This window comes from Mirounga angustirostris, unplaced genomic scaffold (assembly GCF_029215605.1).
Source record: "Mirounga angustirostris isolate CCGP_5_RB_7025 unplaced genomic scaffold, mMirAng1.0.hap1 SCAF_6, whole genome shotgun sequence".
In the NCBI taxonomy this organism is placed as follows: Eukaryota; Metazoa; Chordata; class Mammalia; order Carnivora; family Phocidae; genus Mirounga; species Mirounga angustirostris.
Window position 1 is genome coordinate 59,989,872 of NW_026991714.1, and position 24,661 is coordinate 60,014,532.

The window sequence follows — 24,661 nt, forward strand, 5'->3', positions numbered from 1 at the left end:
ACTGGTTTTTGATTTTTGGTTACTATTAGGTTTGTATATAACATCTTATGCATATAGCAGTCTATATTAAGTTGATGGTCACTTAAGTTTGAACCCATTCTTTACTCCTCTCCCCTGAATTGTTTGGTATATTGTTATACTTTACATCATTTTATTTTGTGAATCCCTTGACTGATTTTTATAGATATACTTAATTTTACTGCTTTTGTACTTCTTACATTTCTTACTCCTGCTTATGGTCTTTCCTTTCCACTCAGAGTCCCCTTTAACATTTCTTGTAGGGCTGGTTATTGATAATGAATTCCTTTAATTTTGTTTTCTCTGGGAAACTCTTTATTGCTCCTTCTATTCTGAATGATAACATTGCTGGATAGAGTATTCTTAGCTGCATTTTTTTTTTCTTTTAGCACTTTGAATATATCATGTCACTCCCTTCTGGCCTTCAAAGTTTCTGCTGGAAAATCAGTTTATAGCCTTATGGAGATTACCTTGTATGTAACTGTTTTCTTTTCTGATGCTGCTTTAAAATTCTCTCTTTATCACTACTTTTTGCCATTTTAATTACTATGGGTCTGTTGTGGACCCTCTTGGTTTGATTTTTTTGGCTCTCTTTGTCTCGTGGATATGGACTTCTGTTTTCTTTCCCAGATTTGGAAAGTTTTTAGCTATTATTTCTCAAATAAATTTTCTGCTCCCCTTTTCTCTCTCTTCTTCTAGGGTCCTTATAATGTGAATGTTATTACACTTTGGGCTGTTGCTAAGTTCCCTAAGGCTATTTCATTTTTTGTTATATTTTTTCTTCTGTCCTTTTCAGCTTGATTGTTTTCCATTACTCTGTCTTCTAGGTCATCGGTCCAATTTTTCTGTTTCCTCTTGTCTTACTATTTATTCCATATAGTATATTTTTTATTTCATTTATTGAGTTCTTCATCTCTGATTGATTCTTTTTTTAATGTTTTCTATCTCTTTGTTAAGGGTCTTACTGATGTCCTCTACTCTTTTCTCAAGTCCAGTAAGTATATTTATGATCATTACTTTAAATTCTCTATCAGGAATATTACTTATCTCCTTTTTGTGGTGGAGATTACTGTGATTTTGTCCTGTTCTTTCATTTGGGACACAGTCTTCTGTCTCCTCATTTTGCCTAACTCTCTGTTTCTGTGTGGTAGGAAATTCCATTACATCTGCTCTTGAAAGTAGTGGCCTTATAAGGAAGAGGTCCTATAGTGCAATATTCCTTGTTTACCAGAACCTGGCACTTCAGGAATGTCTCTTATGTGGTCGGCATGTGCCCTACTACTGTGGCTGAGCTGCTTTTGCCTTCAGTCCAGTCATCTGCGATGGCTCCTTTGCCTGTTGTGGGCAGGGTTTGGTCCCTGTGTTGTAGTGGACCAGTCTGGGGCCTCCTTGGGCCTGAGTCAGACCAGGTGTCTGCCAGAGATGCAGTGGCACTGAACTGCAGGGCAATCTCCCTGTGTTTTCCCCTGAGAAGCTTTCTTTGTTGGGTGGGCCCTGTAGTCAAATCATCTGTGTGTCCCCAGCCCACTGCTGCAGCCGGAGTTGGATTAGTGTATGTGGTTATCTACCTCTCTTCCTGGGGCATGAGTCACTTTGGAGTGGGTCTGATCCCTGTTGGGGCTGCTTGCACATGGCCAGGCTTGTGGCACTGGTTTGAATGGTCTCTGGTCAAGTGCATTTTGAAGGTAGGTCTGAAGGAGGATGTGGGGGTGGGGTACCTGGTGTTAGCAAAGTTTGGACATGTCTGCTGTGGGAGGGGACCTGGAGCTGAGGCCTGGCTGGAGGGGGCATGTCCGAAGGAGAATGGGAGGGTGGGGCAGTAATGTTAGCAAATTAGGTAGTGAGTACTGACACTTTGTTGTCTCCCAAAGGTGTTCATGTGTTTAAGCTGGGGGATGGGGGGGGGGGAATGGCACCCACCAGCTCTTTTGTTCCTGGAGAAGTCTCCCAAAGGTCCATGCCCCTCTATCTAGCACAGGCTCTAAGATTAGTAAAGAAACTCTCTCCCACATGCCCCAGGCTTTTTTTTTTTTTTCAAACCGCTGCTTCTATGCTTTATCTCCTTGGAGCTGTTTGTTGTGCTTTCTCGTTAAGTGCAGGGACTCAGTTTTCTTTCACTCTCCTGGCTCTCCCATTCTTGAGCCTGTTTATTTTTAAAGTTCAAGGGGTTAAGGCCTGGTGATTGTAAGAACTCATGAAATTATGCCCCTCTGGTTTTCAAAGCCAAATGTTATGGGGATCCTCCAGCCTGGAGTGGCTGGTGTGAGAATCTGCTCCCATGGCATATCTCCTCCCCAGGAAAGTCTGCAGGTTCATTTAACTCCTCACCACATCTATGCCCTTCCTACCCTCTTTGATGTGGCTTCTTTTCTACATTTAGCTGTAGAGAATCTGTTCTGCTTGTGTTTGGATCATTTTCTTAGTTATTTACAATGATGTGAGTGTTACCTTGTTGTATTCATGGAACAAGATGAGTGTAGGGTCCTCCTACTCCACCATCTTTCTCAGAAGTCAGGTTGAATATAGAATTTTAAAATCAGAGTTTCACTCTGCTGACTTCTGACATTCCACATTTCCAAATATAAATATAATGTCAACCAGACTTATATTACTTTGCTTCCTGGCAACTTTTGCAATATTTTTTTTCTATTCTCTTTCATTAATATTCTAAAGCTTCACTATGAAACTCTTGGTATGTATTTATAAAAATAATCCTGCCTCCTCTTTTCTCATGTTTACATACTTTATCGTTTTAAACATTTAAAAATACTTCTTGAGGCATTCTTCAGATTGATCTTGTCTATTTCCTTTGGTGTAAATTCTTCCGTTTGCTGTGTCATTCACAATGCTTATCCTTTTAAGCATTTTTATGAGTGTAGTTTGTAAGGTCACATTCCACACATTTCTCCTATATTTGCTTTCATGGAAAATAATAGTCTGTTTCAAAGCTTCAGGCCAGGGTGCATTTTATGCTCAGGGAATATTCCTGCATGCATGATACATTTCCTGCCCTGCACATGCTGGTGACATGACACTACCCTTCATGTATGTGGGAACATACTGGACACTAAGGTCATTGAAAACGGCTTAGTTCTCTAGCAACCTTGGGAATTGTGCAAAGTTTTCCCAGTCTCTGTTCATGGCAGAGTGTGGGTCTGTAGCTATGAATGTGTGAGAAGTCCTGGTCACTGTCCCTGTACTTTCTGCTTGGATTTATGCCTAGGTCTCCAGTGCCAAGTGACTTTGGCCTCTGACAATACCAAATATTCCCTTTGGTTATTTTCTTGTAGGAAATGGTTCCCTTTCTCACTTTCATTAGCAGCTATGTGTTTGTTAATTTTGAAAATTTAAAAATCATTTCCACTTGGAGTGAGTGGAGGTTTTAGAATGTTTACCTTCATAAATATTAGATCTTAGCCTACAGGAAGCTGAGACTCTTTCCAGTCAGTCTTGCGCTAGGGCCATTAAGGTGTACTATGAAAAAGAGGCAGAAAGAGGGACTTTTGTGCCTGAACACTTGAAGAAGTTTGGGAAGGCCAAAGGCAGGAAGAAATTAGGGAAAGGGGATGGAGACTGAGCACTGCAAGTTGCAGTAGGTACCATCATATAGTTGGTTCCATTATATGTCTGCATCCCCAAAAGTGCCAGGGCATATAACTAGAATAAGAACTGGTATGTGGAATGGATTTTTGTACTTTATTGCTGTGTCACCCTACAGAGTCAATTCAAATCCTGTGGCCTACGGGAAACTCTTCTAGATCCCCTTTCCATCTTGTGAACCAAGCTTTCTGTAGGCTGTGTATTACAATCTCACTTGACTGGGACTATCAAAGAACTCACCTGGCAAACACTGGAGCTTTGTGTCATGGAATCAAGAGGTTGCAGAGTCTTTAACACCTCCCATGACAAATCATTCAGTTTGCTTATATTTAATACCCACTTCCCTGTTTGGTCCATGAGACCTCTGGAAATTTGGTGTATAGGGAAGGAGTTCCTCTCCTTATGTTTTGAGGCCAGACAAAGGTCATCCTGCATTGAGAAAGAGTGATGATTTTACCCCTGCTACCTTATCACTACCATCTGCCCTCCCCTCCACCTCTAGCTCACATTGTCTTTGTTCCTAGAAGTTTCCATCATATATTCAGGTGAGGCCACAGCTGCTCTCTAACAAGGCCTATTCCTATTTTCCAGAAATGCAGTTTCCAGAATTCACTTGTTCAGGATGCAGTCTCCTTGACTTAGCCAAGTTTCACTTTTTGGTCACCCTTTTGGTACCAATGCTTTATTGAACTCCACCATCACACTTGACTACTCTCCAGGTCTTTGCCCTGGTCTCTGGTATCCTGATTTACCACTTGGCTTTGGCCTTCTGAACTTCAAACCAAATGATTCCACTCAAGCTAAGAGTGGTGTTTGAACATGTCTTAGTGTTTTTTTAGAAAAATGACCTTTTGGAGGAAAAGAAAGGGAAGATATTAAGGTAAATATTATTTTTTGACTTCTAATTACGTACCTAATTCTGCACTTGGTAATTTAGATGCATTGTCTTAATCCTTCCAACAAGTACTGGAATTAGATGTTATTAACCTTTAAAAAGATAACAAACACACTCCAATTTATTTAATTTCCAAACAAGTTGAAGTGATTGAGGCCTCATAAATTAATAAGGACATCAAGATTTATTAATCAGATTATTAATCAAGGAGTACTCATGTCTACCCAGCAACTAATGACCTTTGTAAAGATGAAGTTGCAAATGCATTACATTTCAGCTGTATAGAAACTTCTCCAGGTATTCAAGAGCATATACAACAGTTTCTGTCTTAAACTGATTTTTAGGGGCACCTGTGTGGCTCAGCCATTAAGCGTCTGCCTTCGGCTCAGGTCATGGTCCCAGCATCCTGGGATCGAGCCCCACATCGGGCTCCCTGCTCGGTGAGAAGCCTGCTTCTCCCACTCCCACTCCCCCTGCTTGTGTTTCTACTCTCGCTATCTCTCTCTCTCTGTCAAATAAATAAATAAATAATCTTTAAAAAAAAATAAAGAATAAACTGATTTTTAAATGATAATGTCTTATGTTTGGTATATCATTTGGCATCCTTTTTTTTTTAAATTTTATTTTATTATGTTATGTTAGTCACCGTACAATACATCATTAGTTTTTGATGTAGTGATCCACAATTCATGGTTTTCGTATAACACCCAGTGCTCCATGCAGTACATGCCCTCCTTAATACCCATCACATTTGGCATCTTTTTAAAGGTTAATTTGGAGTACAAAATTCTGAATAAAAAGATATAAAAACATGATTGTACACAATAAAATATATGGGATAATTTGGGGTGATACACGACTTAGATCTTTCTCCATCCTTTACATTCATCAAATTCTTCACTATCTCTGTCTTCTTAAGATGGTTTAGAAGATGGAGGGGAACCTTTGGTTACCTCCTGTTGATGTTTTAGAGGGTGTTAGAATATGCAAAGAGACAGTCATGGGCAAAGTAAAGTCAATGGCTATTTCAATGTGCTCTTTCAAGTATGTAATTAAGAACACACAAATCCTATGTGTGGAGACAATCAGTGCATGTACCAGGACTAAATTTATGCTAGGAGCCAAGACTTGCTTTCCACATAGAACAAAATTATTCATAAACCTTCATACATCTATAAAGAGAAGTGAGCACTCAGCCAGGAGAATGAGGGGGACGCATGTGCAAGTCCTGAGTAGCAACATCTACTCACACACTTGTCATGATGAAAAGGGAGCCTTTTTTCCTTCATTTATTTTCCTGGTACCTGAGAGGGGCAGAGTTGCTGACCATATTTCTGTTACTCTTATTCAAGGAGGAAAACCGTTGTAAATCCACAGAAAACATTGTTGTAAACACTGCAGAGAGAAGAATCGGTTCAATGCAATTTAGAGGATGAACTAAAAAGTTTTGCAATTGAGTGTGGAAACTCTGGGCCACTTCTTCAGTGGGTAAATTTTTAAGTTGTGTGAAGGTAGAAAAAGACTTCTTAAAAACCATTTTATTCATTAGAAACTTGAGAGCTTTTTCTTCTGTGCCTTATAGATCAATTTGTCCTAGAGTGGGGTAGGAGAGAGTTGCCATATGTTTATGAGTGAACTAACTGCAAGAACTCCAACATTTTTCTATATGCTTCTAAAATACACTGTTTTGTATCCTGAGTCTTGTCTAAACTATGTTAAATTAGCCTATTTAAAAGTTTTATGTCCTGAACTCAAACTGACTTGCATGTTTACTAGGAGCTCCTGACTTGGGGATACTTGCCTGGATATTTCTCTTTTCTGTCCTCTTGCCATTCTTACATCTTTTATTTCTGTATAGATTTGGAACTTAAAATTTTCAGTAAGGATGGGCACCTAAGGAATGACAATTTGTAAGAGATAGCCTCCGAAATAACCAATCTTATTTGTGCAAGGTTCATCATCTATTCATCATATTCTTCTAATTGGTTATTGCTTTCTTTCAAATCATGTTTCTGTTACATAGTGTTTCAATCTAGCTTCAGTGCCATCTGTCCAACGCTGTCCTGAATTAAGTGTTTCCAAGGGAGAACATCTATATGTTTAGATTTATGTGCATGCACTTTATGTATTCCTTTTAAAAAGTCATGGGGCATATAATTAAATCTTTTTTAAATCTTAAAGTAATTACAGTGTTCTGATTATTGTCCATATATAATTTCTCCTATCAACTCTCTCCCATTTTGTGACAGTTCTGTACACTAGCTCACAGACTCACAACTAATTTCTCCCTGATGTTGGTATTTGTTTTTTCAGAATTTAAATTTACCAACAGTAATTAATAATTAATTAATTACAATAACTACTTTTCTAAATATCCAGAGTCTGCTAAGCCTATGTGGACGCAAAAGTAAACAAATTAAGCCCTCTCCCCACTGTGTGACCTTTTGTGTAACTGACCCAACTCTTAAAGGGAGTCAAGTTTTTTATCTGGGGTCCATGGATGAGTTTCAGAGGATATTCTGTGAATGCCCTAAAATTCACTGCAAATGCTTCCTATGTGATAGTATATATGGATTTTCATTTAGATTTTACCAAAAGAAGTTGTGTGGTATAGTGGATTGGTGTAGTATAGTGGGTTCTGGAGTAAGACTACCTGAATTTGCGTACCAACTCACTATATGGCTGTGTGGTTTTGACAGGTTACTTAACCTCCCTCTGCTTTAATAGTCTCAAAATTGCAGAAATAATTTTATAGTGCTCCTGTGAGGGTTAAATGTGAGGATCTTATGGGCATGTAAAGGCCATACTACTGTGGCAGGCACTTACTAAAGATTACTAATTACCATTGTGTTCTCGAAAGAATTAGTAACCACCAAAGTGTTAAAAAGTCGCTGATTTAAGGCATTTTTAGAATGATACTTTAAAGAAAAATACCAGTTCCTGAGTGCGGAAGTCACACTCAAACCTAATTCTCACAGAAATATCCATTAGCAATACACAGAGATGCATATTCATAATGAGGCTGAAAGGCCTGTGAAATAGCTCTAAAAATGTGGAAGGCCAATTTGTGTTACTCTTGAGTGGAAGAAAAAACATCCCCTGGTCCTGGATTAGGCCCCAGATGAAACACTTTCTGTCAGCTCCTGACTACTGTGCCATCTAAGCTTGCCTTGAAGCCCTAAATAAACATGCAGGGTGATATCTTAAAAGTGCAAGTCTACATTTGTGGATGCTTTCTCAGCATTTTCTTTGTCAGCACGCAGAAGTCAAAAGTTACAAAAACAACGAGATTCTGCATCTTTTAATGAAAGTTAAAACAACAATATAAACATACACAAATTTACAGAGAAGGGATCAACTTTAATACATTTGGAGTAAAAGGTGTTTCTTATTTAAATATGGTATAAAAATAAATGCAAGAAACATTAACCGAGAATGTACAGACAACAAAGACATGAGCTTTTTTCTGACTGTGAACACATTGGTGAAATGAAACTTTCTGTGCTAATTTATTGTTTAATAAATGTGAAGCCATATGTATACTTATTGATATATGTTTTTTTTTACAATTCTTCCAGTTTTTGACTGAGTGAATTTTCAGTGAACTGTGTGTCTAGCAAAAGCTTTAAGAGAAAGAGAAAGAGGAAAAAAAAAAAAAGTTTACTTCACTTGAACTTGTTAAAAAGGAAAAGACACAGATCCAGCTTAGTACAAGGAGAAAGTAAGCAGACAACATTTTGAAATGGAGGCATTGAGATGGTAGAGTCACTTGAAATGGCAGTGCCTTAATGTACACAAAGAGAGAACAATTCAGGTCCTTTGCTCATGCAACATCTTGGTCTAATGTCCTCTGCTCCAGGTAACAACAAAGAGCTACAAAGTATATGCAAAGACTCCAGTCTGCTTCCATGCTACAAGATGATCCTTTTAGTAAGACTGAACGAGGCTTGTTAACCTCTTTGACGTGAGAGATTTCCCCTGAGAAAAAATATAAAACACAGGAAAAAAAAACAGTATGATCACTGAAAACCTGCTATGAGCAGCATTTATTTATTGCAGCTGATTTTTGTGCACGGGTCAAAACAAAACCCTTTAGGTACATCTTAGTTCAAACCTCCTCCCTCCACCAACACATCAAACAAAATGACTTGCCCCTCTTCCACCCTCCCACCCCTCTACCCACTTCCTCCCCACTGCAAACAGACTGATGGGTTCACAGCACAGATCAGCAAATAATAAAACATGTCCATAAACGTTTCATCAAGGCGTCGCAATGATGCAACACCTAGATTTGCAACTGGTTATAAACATGTTAAAAGAAACCTTAGTAAATTGCCCTGAAAGGTAGCAATGTGAATGCATTCTTGTTCAATTGCTGGAATTAGTGTCATGTTTATAAATATCTGGATATGCAGAGGATATGATTTAATTAAACAAAATTCATTTTTAAAGGTGTAATTGGTAGAAACTCAAGATTGAGTCTGTCCCCTGTCCTATATGGTAATGGAGAAAAAGATGCCAATTATACATCTACAGATAAAAGTCTATTTGCTCCCTATTTCAAACCAGGCATCTCCCTATCCTTTTCTACCTGATTTCCTCCAACCCCAACCCCAACCCCATAAAAATCCCATATATTCTGATTCCATATATTGTGTTAATACCTAGAGTACATATTCACTTTTTTGAAATCTTGAAATCCAACACTGTCCCTGTTAATACTAGTACTCTAGAGAGATAAAAAATGTTTGAAATTTCTGATCAGAGTTGCAGATTGTCAATTGGTGGTTTCTTTTTCATCTCTCATTTTATATGTTCTAGCAATAAAAATAAGGTGGTCCACTTATTTGAATGGAATTTGTCTTTTTCGGAGTATAAAATAATAAGGTAAGGTCAAAAGATTTTTTGAGAAATATAATACTTTAGTAATAAATTAGTCATAACAGTAGTCTTGATTTACTACCTACCTAATATGGATCAGAGTTTGATAAAAGGCAGTGTGGTGTTGGGAGAGAAATTATCACTCATGGCCATATTTTTGGAAAAGAGCAATATGTTTAAGAAATGATCAATAATTTCAAAATCAAGCTTTCTTTACACACTTCACAGTAACTGAAAAGAGCCCTGTGGCTGACATGGACAGCAGCAATGGAAAATCAGGCATCATTTTCTTTTAATTGGGGAAAAGGGTTCAAAACTTAGCATCTAGCAACTAATAGTTGAAGATGCCTTCCCACTGGCTATGCTTTAGTCACTTTATGGAAGGAATAAAAAGAAAAGAAAAAGCCATTTGTTAACAAGACACCCTACTTTACATTATATATTGGCCTTATAAACAAGGTATGTTTTGCTCCTTCTTGCCACCCTTTCTGTGCTTGTTTTCTCATCTATAAAATGGGGATAATCACAGTACCTACTTAAAAGCTTTTTCTGAAGAAGAATGAAACTAAATTGCTTAAAACTATTCTTGGAACATTCCATGTACTAAGTTTATGTTGGCTATTATCTCATTATGTTATTACTATTATTGTTTTTATTGTTAAATGCTTTCTCATTAGGACACTGACACCCAAAGTCTATTCTGACTCTAAAAGGGCATAAAGTTGCTAATGAACTGGAATCTAAAATTATATTGCTTTTCCATCCCAAATCTGGGCAATAGATTGATCCAATAGTGTTGGAACCTAAAAGTTACCTTTCTATACTTGAAGACCACACTATTGCCTACATTTACTATTGTATTCATTTCTTGTGCTATTAATATAAGTGTGTACATGAATTTATATATATTTATTCTGAGGCTGAATAATGTATTTTTAAAAAGGGCTTACTGTTTCTAATGCCATATGTGGGATGGAGAAAATGCCATATTGGTTGAGGCGTAAGAGTGAATGCTTATATGGCAGAGGAGGGGAAGATGCTAATGTAAAATTATTACTGATAAAACTGCAGATTAGTGTGATTTGTTAAAAACTACTGGGAAGAAGAATGAAATAGTCACGTTGAAATAGAAAGTCATTTGAAACTCATATAATCATTTTTTATTTGGACTGTGAAAATTACTGTCATCTTTGTAAATCTAATAAATATTAACATGGCTCTCTTTCTACAGATTTGTGAAATTTCCTTGAAGCTATTAGTACTTGGCCTGGTATAGGTTTCATTAAAAAAGGGATGAGGTACAAGGTTAGCTTGACAGGCTGTTGTCTTAGGAGATAATTAAAAAATACCATTCACAGAAATCCATAGAAAAGCATAGGCTTACAGTCAACTGGGGGATTTGTGATAATAGGAGAACAGATGAACAGAGATGGGAAACAGTCACATGATGAAACATTTTGTGTGATATGGTCTTAACAAATATGTAATAAGGATATCTGTTATGTGCATTGAGAAAACTAAAAGGCAAATTTGGGTACAACTAACAGAAAAAAAAAAAAAGGTTTACATGCCCCAGTCTGGGATCAAAGTAAATAGCCTGGGTGCCCAGTGAGTCATGTGAATTTGAAACTCTAGATCATTGGGATCTATCTGCAAAGGCTGTGAAAATCCTGCCTTTTTCACATACTGGGGAAAAACAGACTGGCACTATCCTAGTGCACAAGGAAATATGGTTGCTCACTCTACTGGAAAATCTTAAATTAAAAAGAATATTGATCTTTTCTTGTAGGATGTATTTACACATCTGCTGTTTTATAAAACTCCTTTTTAGTGCAGTTCCTCAGAGGCTGTATTGAATCAGCCCCACCAATTAACTTTTCATAACTGTTCCAAGTTGAAGAATCTGAGAAATTTTTACAGTTAAGTTCTAAAATCGTAATTCTGGAAACTTGTTTACAACTGAATTCCATATGAATAATGTTTATTTTTAACCAAATCCCTATATATGTGTTATGTCATTTATACCCTTTCTTGTCAGATTCTAAAGAAAAAGGATTATACTGGAAACAGCAATTCATAGAGAAAGACAAAGACAGGAACTCAGAACAAAACCAAACAAAAATTCAATATCCTATGAGATTTTGTAATAGATAGTTAATGAGCAAAAAGCTAAAAAAAGAAGCACATAATCAGTTTCAGGACAAAAATACAGCTCAGATTTTGCTGGCATCTAAGTGAATATAGAACACTTACCTAATCTACAATATAGTTATCACATAAAATCATATACACAAGGAGAGTTTTCTGGTCCCTCACAGTAAAACTTCACCTCTTAAATGCTCCATAGAAATTTTGTTATAGTTAGGAAAATATCCGCCTCCTCCCCCCCAAAAAAGTCAGAACAAGCAACCTATGTGTTTGTTCTTAGCTCCTCTAAGGTAACTACCAATAGTTATAAATTTTACATGATTTTTAAAATCTTTCTTGCTCTTAAAGTAGTAACAGAAAGTTGACAATATGGAGCTGTGAGTCGGTAGAAATGGACAGGAAAGCCAGGCTCGTAGCTCCAATCTGAGAGCCTGGGGCACTAGGAAGATGGAGGCCACTCTCCATTCTCTTTTCCTACAGACACTAATCCATAAAGGGAGTGGAGAGAAGCCACAGTTACTTGGGTGACTAAGCCACTTGTTTTATTACTGTTGTAAAAACACGCAGCAGTCTTTCTTGACCTATAGGACAACAAACAGACTGAGAAGAAATGAAGGGATAGGATGTTTAGAAGATAGCCATGAAAGAGTTTAAAGAGAAAAGTAGGGGGATTTTCAGCATCTTTTGGATTAAAAAAATAGGTAACTTCTTAACTCTTGCATTCTCCTACAATTCCAATTTTTGTTTCCTGTCGTTGCCTCCTTGTGTCTATTATGCATTTCTGTAGACTCAGAAGTATATTCTAGAATGTCTTGTAGGCTCCAGAGGCCATAGTGAAGGACTGAGAATAAGAAAGTGCAAGTCTTGCCAACTGAGTGTCTGTTGGTGTACGTGATCCAGTTGTCTGACCAGAGACCCAGCCCCACTGCTACATGGTAAGGAGCTGACTGCTTGATGATAATGTGATACAGCTGGACTAGAGACAGGGCATGCAACTAGAGACATAGAACTTAAGGATACTATCTGTTCTTTTACTCTCATGTTGAAAAATGCCCTGTTTCACTTACAAATACCATTGCATTTTCCTGGATTCCAAAATCCTTTATAATCTAGCTTTCCTGGCCTTTCAAACTGCCTTTCATCACCCCACAAAATGGTTCTTTGGCTGGCCTTTGCACCTGATATTCTATCAGTTTGGGTCACCTACCCATGGTGGTAGATACCTGTTCAGATTCTCCCCACTTTTCAAAGATGACCTTCTTATCTAAGTTCTTGCTAGAGCCTTCTAACTGCCCCCTAAACTCCTCTGGTGAGTCCCTCTCTGGACTGTCCTGCCCATAGAATCAGAACTAGCACATTTACAAGCCATCTGACTCATCAAGTCAACTGGCTTGGTGAAACAATCAACAGCTGTTAAACAACATTAACATTACAGAATCCCCCAATACATACTTGATTCTTTGCATGAGTTAAGTTCCTTGGCTGAAATTTTAAAAATAAGCTTCTAGAAACTAAGGTAATGAGACTCAAATGTCTTGGGTTAACTTTGGACTTAAGGGAGGAGAGACATAGTGGAGTGAGATATGGGGGACCCTGGTCACACCCTAAATAGTGACTAACAGAATCTGGGCCTGTTTAACTCTTATTTTGGAAAGCTCTTCCCTGCTTGGAATGAAACCAATTCTCCTGGGTAAACTTGCAGATGAATTTACTGAACATGTGAATAATTTTAACAAAACTATGTAGAGTATCAGTTCCTAGAAAGTTATAGATAAGCTCAAATCGTTGAGAAGAAGAAAGGAAGGAAGGAGGGAAAGAAGGAAGAAAAAAAGGATTCTATAGCTAGTTTGGGAGCAGGTGTATAAAATGTGGAGGACTGAAAAAATTCTATTATGTACTAAAAACAGAGGGTTTATGAACACATTTACATTTAAGTATCTATTACTAGCTTCCTGTTTGGATTGAGAAAGAACGATTAAAGCCAAATAGGTTCATTTCCTCTGTTTAAAATATTTTCCTAAAATAAAAGTAGCATATATCCATTAGAAAAATTGAGGAAAACATAGAAAAATATAAGGAATAAATAAACATTACTTGAATACACTTATTTACATACTAATATATCATTCTTTTTAAAAAATGTTTTAATTTTATTTTTTTACAAAACTGAAATTATACTGTGCATAGTGTTGGCTTATTATGAGTAACACACATATTAAAGTGATTATATTTTGATCAATTATTCATGTTATATGTTTTTTCTAAAATAATGTTTTGTTCAAATTCATTGCATTAGTGGGTAAGGAGATCAATTTAGATAGATGCTACCAACATTATGAAAAAAATTAAATATTATAGAATAGCTTGGAATATATCAAAGTGCACCACACATAATAAGGGAATGTACTGTTTCTGAAATGTTATTTTGTCACACACACAAGCAGTTTATATAGTAATACAATAAATACATACACACACAAACACATGAACACGTATGCATTACTATGTCAAATGTGGTTGGCAATAAAAAAAAAGATGAAAGCCACTCCTCTAAAATCTAATTTTTAATAGCTGCATAATATTCCACCAGGTAGATCTACCTTAATGTATTTAAGAAATTGTAATAATGTACAATTGTTGTACATTAAGGTTGTGTTTTATATTTGGCAGTTATATGATACAATGAATAGTCTTACATGCATGTAGGTTTCCTCAGGATTAAATTATTAGCAGTTGAATTACTGACTGAACGTGCAAGAAGAATTTTGAAACTTTTGACACATTCTGCAAAGTTTTGTTCAAAAATAGTGTTTAGCAATTCATATTCCTATTAACAGTGTATGAAGTCACTGATTTACTTACCCCTTTTCTCACACTAGATATTATATTAAAACTAACCTATTTGGAGGAAAAACTTATTTTGTTGCTTTTTAAATTATACTTGGCTATTAATGAAGATAGATTTTCTGTTTGTCCTCTCATGTATTTATTGACTATTTGCATCTTTTTAAAACTGTTCAAATGCTTTGTTCATTTTTCTAATGGCATATTGTTCTTCTAATTATTCCCCATGTAAACTATGTCAGATCTTCGTCATGTACATGCTCACAGGTTTACCAGACCTGAGGACAGGAGGTTGCTGTAACGAAGGTTTGTGGAGTGAGACATGTAGCGGTCTTTCATGGTACTTCTGTGGCCGAGACAGAGAAGGGTGAAGTTCATAACTAAACAAACAACTATCTTCAAGATGTGCTAGTTATTGGAGTAGTAGAAATCTGTCTTCTCTGTTTTTTTTTTTAAGATTTTATTTATTTATTTGAGAAAGAGAGAGAGATAGTGAGAGACAGCACAAGCAGGAGGGAGAGGGAGAAGCAGGCTCCCCACTGAGCAGGGAGCCTGATGTGGGGCTCAATCCCAGGACCCTGGGATCATGACCTGAGCTAAAGGCAGCCGCTTAACCTACTGAGCCACCCAGGTGCCCCTTCCTCTCTGTTATTTATGGCATTTTAATCACTTATTTTCACCATTAAACTGATGTAGTTCTGATAAAATGTATGTATGATGCAAATTTGGTAACCTTGGTTAAAAGGCTGGTAATGAAGAAAAACTCTAAAAACTTATGTAAAGCTATAACTCACAAGATAGAGTTTAATGAAAAGAAGGATAAAGAACCAAACTTAGATTAAAATAAATAAACAATAAACCAAAATTCTAGCAGCAAAAGACAAGATTGAGGAGATCTCATCTGAACTCATGAGAAAAAAATGTTTTTTTAAAGTTTAATCCCCAAATAACTACATTTTATTTAAAAAAATTAATTTTTTAAATTCCAGAATAATTAACATACAGTGTTATATTAATCTCAAGTGTACAATAGAATGATTCAACAATTCTATACATTACTCAGGGCTCATCATGATTAAGTGTACTCGTAATCCCCATCACCTATTTTACCCATCCCCCACCCACCTCCCCTCTGGGAACCACCAGTTTATTGTCTATATTTAAGAGTCTGTTTTTTTAGTTTGTCTCTTCTTTCTTTCTTTCTTTCTTTCTTTCTTTCTTTCTTTCTTTCTTTCTTTCTTTCTTTCTTCTTTCTTTCTTTTTTTTTTTTTAATAAGGAGAGCATTTATGTGTCTAGGTTCTATTAGGCAAGGAAATAAACCATGAAAATGATGTAGTTCCTTCCTTCAAGGGGTTTATAGTTTCATTTTTAATTTTTTTCATTTTTTAAATTTAAATTCAATTAACATATAGTGTATTATTAGTTTCAGAGGGAGAGTACAGTGATTCATCAGTCTTATATAACACCCAGTGCTCATTACATGATGTGCCCTCCTTCATGTCCATCACCCAGTTACCCCATCAACTGACTATGTTTTTTTTTTTTTTAAAGATTTTATTTATTTATTCATGAGAGACAGAGAGAGAGAGAGAGAGAGGCAGAGGGAGAAGCAGGCTCCCAAGGAGCAGGGAGCCCGATGTGGGACTCGATCCCAGGACCCTGGGATCATGACCTGAGCCGAAGGCAGACGCTTAACCATCTGAGCCACCCAGGCGCCCCAACTGACTATGTTTTGACATGGCTGCTGTGAGCTGGGGTGGGGGAACTGAGGCAATTTTCAGGCTGGTTTGTAAAAGTTACATGACATGTTCTTTCTTCCTCTTTCCTTTCCTATTGGAAGACAATATTCCGAATCTCTGCTGGTTGGGTTACATCTCGAGTATTGTGTTCAGTTATGTTTTGGAGGACTATCGACAGATTGGAGCAAATGTAGGAGGTAAGTAACTAAGATGATGAAAGAACAGGGGATTATTAAGTTAGAAAACATTAGAAATACACTTTCCTGAAGCAAGCCTCTCTCAGATTTAATTTGACAGCAATTTTTAAGGCATCTTCACTTTATTGAGTCTTATTAGGTGTTCCACTTGGTTTTCATAGAAATGTCTTTTTTCTTTTCATACTCAAATTTCAGGCCCTAATATATTTAAATAATTTTTGTAATTACAATAATTCAGTTATGATAAACTGAACATGGGAACAAACACAATTGGCTCTTAACCCTATAATTCAACTGGTGGTTGCAAAACGATGTGGGCACAACTGGAGAGATGCCTCTCAGTTGTGACATTCGGTGTGCCCTTGGCATCTATCAGTGGAGAGAGGAGAGCATCGGTTGGTCTAGGGCAGTGGTTTTCAGAGCGTGGTCTCAAAGCCAGTAGGAACAGTACCACTTAAGAATTAGTTAAAAATGAAAATTCTTGGATCCTACCAGAAAACTACTAATCAAACCTCATGAGCAGCGAGATCTAGCAATCTGTCTTACCAGGTGTTTCTGCTGCAGTCAAATGTGAGAACCACTGATCTCTGATAAGGAGAGGTCAGGTAGGAATGCTTCTACCTGGATCACAGTTCTTAAACATTATTGTTCTGATGTGTTTGTAACAAATGCAAATGGGGGGAGCAAAAGGAGAGAGAGGGGGAGAGAAAATGACTGACTCAGTTTATCTGGGATGAAGTCATGGAATCTGTGTTTTCTAAGTCCCTGGTGATTTTGAGATATGGGATATGGGTAGTTGAACCACACAGACAAATAGTGAATTAGCGATTTTAACTAAAGGAAGTAAAAAAACACTTGAGGGGAGTTGATGTAACCACACCTTCAAGTAATTCGATAGCTGTCTAGATCTAGATGAATGTTGGTTTTATTCTGTCCGGTTCTGGAGACAGAACTAGGGTCAATACATGGAACTTAGAGAAAAGTAGATTATGGTGAAAATAGGAAATGAATTTCTAAAAGGTAGTGTGGACTGTTTGCACCACCTAAGGGTCCCACATCTGTGGAATTTCTGAGCCAGCAAATGCTAGATGCTTACTTGTCATTGAGTCCACAGAAGAGATTCACTCAATGGGCTAGAGACTGGACCTGGGGAACTGCAGCCTCTAAATTCCTTTTCAATTTGGATGCTCCAAAAAATTCATCTTTCTCAGTATCTCCCAAATTAACTTGAAGACAACTTAAGATAAAAACTTCCCAATAGCTTTTACCTTCTGGTATTAGAAATATGTTCCTTCTAGGGCGCCTGGGTGGCTCAGTTGGTTAAGCGACTGCCTTCGGCTCAGGTCATGATCCTGGAGTCCCTGGATTGAGTCCCGCATCGGGCTCCCTGCTCGGCAGGGAGCCTGCTTCTCCCTCTGACCCTCCCCCCTCTCATGTGCTCTCTCTCATTCTCTCTCTCTCAAATAAATAAATAAAATCTTTAAAAAAAATATGTTCCTTCTAGATATTAATAAGTATATTTCAAGTGAATAGTCTTGATAAGAGATGCTTGTTATTCCCCTTTGTAACTCAGCCATGTCTACTGGGTAATTTTTCTATTGCTGATGAAATAGATGGGAAAAGAATCCTTAATACCAAAGCAAATAAATTGAAATGGCTTGATAAACGAAAAAAATAATAGTGGAAATTTTCTTCTCCAGAAATAATAGTCAGTGCAGTTTAGAAATGGTGTTTTAAATTTCCAATAACTACCACAAGATTATCTTAAAATTGGTATTTTCTGGTTGAAATTACAGGTATTTAGAGTTGTCCAATGTTTGCTCTTATTACTATTAGATCCTGGCCATTGAAAAACAACAATGAAAAAAACAGCCATCAAAATGTGACACATAATGCAGAGGATATGGGATTTTGCCCAGTCTGGGCTTGCACTATGGTATCTGGCAAGTGCCTAAGAAAATGCAGCTGGGTGTCTGTAGAATTGAACATAATATATCTATATCTATAAACATGTATGCAATTTATATTACAATGTCTATCTGTTTTAAATTGCTTATTTTAGTTTTTTGCCTCTAAGCACTAGCAAAATGTATGGAAAAGTAAAAATCACACCCATGGCTGGTCATCAGCATAAAAATGGCTTTCTTTTCTGGAAAATCTTCCATAAAGGAATACTGACAAACACATAATGGTGGTATGTGTGGCTTTAGAATGGGTAAGTGAAAAGAATAAATAGATGATTTGGTGAAGATATAGGGCTGCCTAGTAGTGACGTCATATCTAGAAATAACATATGAATCTGCTGTTGGTGGAAATTAAATTTAGACATCATAACAGGCCCAATCTTCATCAATTCAAGCTCCATTCGTATTTTCCTAGCTATGTAAAACAAGTTAATAGCAAGAATATGCAAACATATTGCCTTTAGATTATTGATCAAATTCTATTTAAATCTATGTAATTCTATTCATTTCTATTTAACTCAATGAGGTAATTGAGATTGATACTAAGATTTGGTTGACTATCTGCAAGTACTTTGCCAAACATTGTAAAGCTGAGTACATAAGCACACAGAAACATTCCATATTCTCTTGCTTTACTCAGCTACAATTCTGTAACTTAATGTAAGATTCAGATTATATTTGAGTAATATTCCAAGTTTACATATCTTCAAATAAAATCAAAGTGATAATGTAAAATTATGTATTAACTATTATATAACTCTTACAATTTCTTTTTTAAAAGATTTTATTTATTTATTTGAGAGAGAGAGAGAGAGAGCGTGATTGCGGGGCAGGGGCAGAGGGAGATAGAGAGGGACAAGCAGACTACCCGCTGAGCAGTGAGCCCAATGTGACCAGGACCAGGACCTCAAGATCATGACCTGAGCCAAAGTTAGACACTTCACCAACTGAGCCACCCAGGTGCCCTATAACTCTTATAATTTTTAATTGTGACAGTTTGAAGTTCATTTTTCTACTATTAACTTTTCCAGCAAACTTGGTCCAAAAATGTTCTAGCATATATGTAGATTTACTGGTGCTAGAAGTTCTACTCTTCCACCTGTACTTCTTCTATTTTACTGGCCAAGTTCTTGTTATCATCAAATGTGGGATTCATATGGCAGCTGCTGATCCTGCAAACATGTCCTCCTGTCTCGAGGTTCTCCTAACTTGCTCTCTACCTGTTTCTTCTGCAGAGATGAAGATGGCCCAGTGTGTGGATCCAGAATACAAGGTGTCTCCTTGATTACCTTCTTTTGTACTATGCTCCTCTAACTGGAGACCTCATGGCAGTCCTTGCCTGCAACACAGCTGCATTTGTTGGGTCCTCAGAACTCTTTCTGGTTCTACCTTTGTCCTCTCTCCTTCAGAGCCCATTGCCCCACCTATCCAGTAAGCAGGTCTCTTGCTTAGGCCTTAACTCTTTTCCCTGCCTACTCTGTGCTGCTTTAAGAGAAACTGTCATGATCTACATGAAGTAAGCTAGCAGGAAGCTAGTAGGAAGTTAGTTCTGTTCATTGAATAGTTAACTTTTCTGAGAATGGACCAACTTAGGTGCACAAGTTAATGGCATCCCCAAAGTAGTTATTTTTATTAATATCTTATCTGTTATGAACTGTAAGCTTCCTAATAGTAGTGGCTATGTCAGAATGGCTATGGTTATTATGCATGTATTCTAAGATAGGGAGCAAAGTATCTCACCCATAGTAGATGCTTAATAACTGTTTGTTGTTGTTGTTGGATAAAATAATCCAATAGTGCTTGGATACATGAGTACTGTTGGGTTATAAACTTGTTACATAGAGCCTCCAGGGTGGTTTTCAGCTACACAGGAAGCTGGGGCCTTGTAACCACTGGTGTGAACTCAAGGCCTCCAGTACATTAAAACAGTACTTTGGGAAATGCTATTAAACTTCTGCCTCTGACATATGTACTAGCAACGGGGAAGCTTCCCACTGGGGACTTTCTACTCAGCAGCCTCAAAACATTCCTTAGGAACCTCCACGGTGGCATTGGATGCTCCCTGACCAAAAACCACTATACAATCCACAGTTTATGGAACTTGAGTGGCAATTTAAGAACCAATGATGCTACTAGGGGAAAATAAAGATATGTTGTCCAAACGAAATAGGCTACATAGTCTGATACTTTTCAACACCAATCAATTAACATCATGATGCAGGGAACCTGAAATTGCTTTCTAAGCTAAGTTATCACCACAAATAGTTTCAGTAAAACAAGATGGATAGCCATATATGCCAACAACAAAACGATAAATGAGATGAGTTTCAGGTCTATAAGAGAAGAAAGAGGAGAAAATGGTTCATCCTTGAGTGGATTGATTTTATGTACTACTGGTAATATTTATGGTGGGGAAATCCAATGATCAGTTTATAAATTTATAAATTATATTTACCTAAGATGCTCTAGGAATTTTCTAACACAGATCTCCATGAACATACCTGTAATCGCAAGCAACAAAGTCTACGGAACTCAACCAGAAAAGAATATGCACGAAGTTCTCCTTAAGGTAAATTCAAAGGTGTACCTTCCTTCTCACAGTTCATAATCCTATCATGATGGATGTTTATGTGAAGATGATCTGCTTCATTATGAGGGATGTTTATGTAAATCAAGGATTTCACTAACTCCATGGAGGTCTTACTATAATGCAACTTCATTAGTATAAATACAATCTAGAAAATGACCATTCTGAATACTCTAAGGTTTGTCTCTATTGTGGTAGAAATTGGTATTGAGGGAAATGAGAGTAAAGACAGGCTGTAGGATAGTCAAAACTTAATACATGTTAAATGAATGAATAATCTAGAACTAGTAAAACAGTACATAAAGACAATGATAAAAAATGTAGCAAATGAGTGGATCTTAGATTACTCGGTCAATTTTCTCTATTGGTATTATTCATGGTGAATAAGAATGAGCAAGTGACAAGCGACAAGTTTATAAATTTTCTCTTTAGGTGCTTCAGGATCCAACAAAGCTTATCTACACTAATAGCAAAATCTAGAGCCCTTGACCAGAAGTGCTATGGTTTAATCTTAAGCAGAGCCAATGTCCAGTCCAACTGGGGGTCCACATGAGTAGATACTGCTGACATTGCATTGTGCTACTCCTAGCATTGCCCCACAGCTGGTCTGGTATCTGTATTATTCATAGGGTTATACTGAAGTGACAGGGTGGTTTCAGTGTACAATCCTGGTGGTTATTGGGGTATAGAGGGAATATTTTATGCTAGATTTCACATTTGATTAAAACCAAGTTAAGGGAGCCTGGGTGGCTCAGTTGGTTGAGCGACTGCCTTCGGCTTGGGTCATGATCCTGGAGTCCCGGGATCGAGTCCCGCATTGGGCTCCCTGCTCGGTGGGGAGTCTGCTTCTCCCTCTGACCCTCCCCCCTCTCATGTGCTCTCTCTCATTCTCTCTCTCTCAAAAAAAAAAAAAAATAAATAAATATTTAAAACCAAGTTAAAAATCATTTAACCAGGACTAAAAACAATTCAGAGTCATTGACAGTATCTTAAAAATATAGTGAAAGACTCCCAGAAAGTGACTACAATTCTTCATAGATTGAGGACTTCATTATTGAGGGAGGCCTGTTATTATGTGTAACACAGTGTAGAAATTAGGAATACAAAGTCTGATTCCTGCCTTCTACAAAAAGTTATTTTTTCCTCTAGTGTGTGCTCTTGTGTTAGGAAAAATATAAAAAGAGAGAGAAGGAAAAATAAATAAACCTCTTATAATTTTGCATTCCATTTAACCAAGCAATTAAAATTTTTATAATGAGAAAAAATATGTTTATCACACTTTGATCTATAACATAAATAAAGAAGGAACAATGTAAATGTCCATCAATAGAGGATTGGAAAATAAATTTCAAGTATATCCATTCAGTGGAATTTTGGGTAGTGAATAAGAAGAATTATGGCGAAGAGTATGAAATGACCTGGAAGATATTTATGATGCAATTTAAGAATATAAAACATGTTTCAAAAGCATATTTAAAGTATAACCCCATTGTATTTACATATAATATATATATATATATGTTTGTGCAAACTGCTAATTAAAGCTACTCCTGGCTAGGACGGTTATAGATAAGGAAAACAAGGTTCAGCAGTTTCTAAAAATTCATATGGCACAAAAGCATAAGACTAGGTGTCAAACCTAAATATTAACATGTCAAGCTTTCAGGCCTGGGCTCTTTTTACCACATTTTGCTGCTTATATAAAATCTACATGAGGTGTATTAACCAGCGGCTCCATAATGGGCTCAGATAAAGAATTTAATTAGATGTTTAGCTTTTGAGGAACCTTCATACTGTTTTCCAGAGTGGCTGCTCCAGTTTGCATTCCCACCAACAGTGTAAGAGGGTTCCCCTTCCTCCATATCCTCGCCTACATCTGTTGTTTCCTGTGTTAATTTGCCATTTTGACAGGTGTGAAGTGGCATCTCATCATCGTTTTGATTTGTATTTCCCTTATGATGAGTGATGTTGAGCATCTTTTCATGTGTCGTTAGCTATCTGGATGTCTTCTTTGAAGAAGTGTCTCTTCATGTCTTCTGCCCATTTCTTAACTGGATTATTTATTTTTTGAGAATTGAGTTTGGTAAGTTCTTTATAGATTTTGGATACTACCCTATGACCCAGCAATTGCACTACTAAGTATTTACCCAAAGGATACAAAAATACTGATAAACACCCCTATGTTTATAGCAGCATTATCAACAATAGCAAAATTAAGGAAAGAGCCCAAATATCCACTGACTGATGAATGGATAAAGACGATGGAATATTATTCAGCCATCAAAAAGAATGGAGTTTTGCCATTTGCAATGACATGGATGGAGCTCGAGTATATTATGCTAAGTGAAATAAGTCAGAGGAAGAAAAAAACTATATGATTTCATTCATATGTGGAATTTAAGAAACAAAACAGATGAACACAGGGGAAGGTAAAAAAAAAAGAAAAAGAAAGGGAAACAAACCATAAGAGACTCTTAACTATAGAGAACAAACTGAGGGTTGATGGAGGGGAGGTGGGTAGGGAATGGGTACTAAAAAGGGCACTTGTGATGGGCACTGGGTGTTATATGTAAGTGATAAGTCACTAAATTCTACTTCTGAAACCAATATTACACTGTACAATAACTAACTAGAATTTAATTAAAATCTTGAAAAAAATAAATAAAAACTGAATTTGTATTTTTTAAAAAAGAATTTAATTAGATGTAACTGAAAAGAACATTCTAAAAGAACTACGTATAATATCTTTCACACTTTTTAACACTCCAAGCAAGTTGTAGGATTTATATTTATAATTGTTCTTATCTATATGCATGCTAATCAATTATAGAGTTAAATAAAGATTTCATCCCAAAAGATCAAGTGATTTCAGAGCCAACTCAGTGCTTTTGTTAAAATTCTCTCACAGAGTTTCCACAGCTTCTGGTAGTCTGTGGCCATCTCCAGAACACACCTTCCAAGTCCAACACACTAGCGCAAGTACCAGAGTCGTAGAGACAGGACACCAAGATGGTCATGATATCTTTTCTATTGATTCTTTTTTTTTTTTTAAGATTTTATTTATCCATTTGCGAGAGAGAATGAGAGACAGAGAGCACGAGAGGGAGGAGGGTCAGACGGAGAAGCAGACTCCCCGCTGAGCAGGGAGCCTGATGCAGGACTCAATCCCGAGACTCCAAGATCATGACCTGAGCCGAAGGCAGTCGCTTAACCGACTGAGCTACCCAGGCGCCCCTCTATTGATTCTTTTATAGCTCTGCAGATACTGGGCTTCAATGAGAAAGGGTAAACTTTTTCCCCAAAAGAGGTTATATTAGGTGAGTTCCTGGGAGTTCAACGTGAACACTCTCCATTTCTCATTTCTCCTTTTCTAGCCCAGACCCGGGCTGATTTAATTTCCTCTCCACACAAACTAAGGAGAGGAGCTGAGTAGTACAGCTCACATGTGGATTTATGAATTTGGGGTGAAGGCATGGACTATCAATCCTCCTACCCTGTTTTTCCTCTTATTTTCTGTCTGTTCTCCTTGAGGTTTGTGTGGCGGACAGATGCCATGAGACTAGTGGTTGGAGAAATGGTGTCAGATTTGGTGATGGTGATAGAGGAAGAAAAGAGCTGTTAGAATTAGTGCAGCACATGAACTTTGTCAAAGAGAATGACATCAACTTAATAACATTTAAAGGCATGAGAGAACATAGTAAACCTTGAAAGACCTTGCCCTTGAGGTCTTATCTGATGGCAAGGAAAACAAAGTAATAAAAAAGTAAATCACAGGAAATGAGATGTC

The 24,661-nt window shown here is 37.1% G+C and overlaps 1 protein-coding gene across 9 annotated transcripts in view; it reads right to left on the minus strand.

Moving 5' to 3' along the window:
- Positions 1-7,799: 7,799 nt before the first annotated feature.
- The window catches only part of RGS7 (regulator of G protein signaling 7), a 523,559-nt gene continuing 506,697 nt past the window's right edge, over positions 7,800-24,661 (minus strand). For all 9 annotated transcript variants that reach the window (XR_010412359.1, XR_010412358.1, XR_010412356.1 and 6 more), the window contains one exon: positions 7,800-8,491. Coding sequence is in view for 1 of the 9 variants with exons in the window: in XM_045877558.3 (XP_045733514.2) it covers positions 8,441-8,491 (51 nt within the window). In the remaining 8 variants the exon portion in view is untranslated. The remainder of the gene's footprint in view (positions 8,492-24,661) is intronic.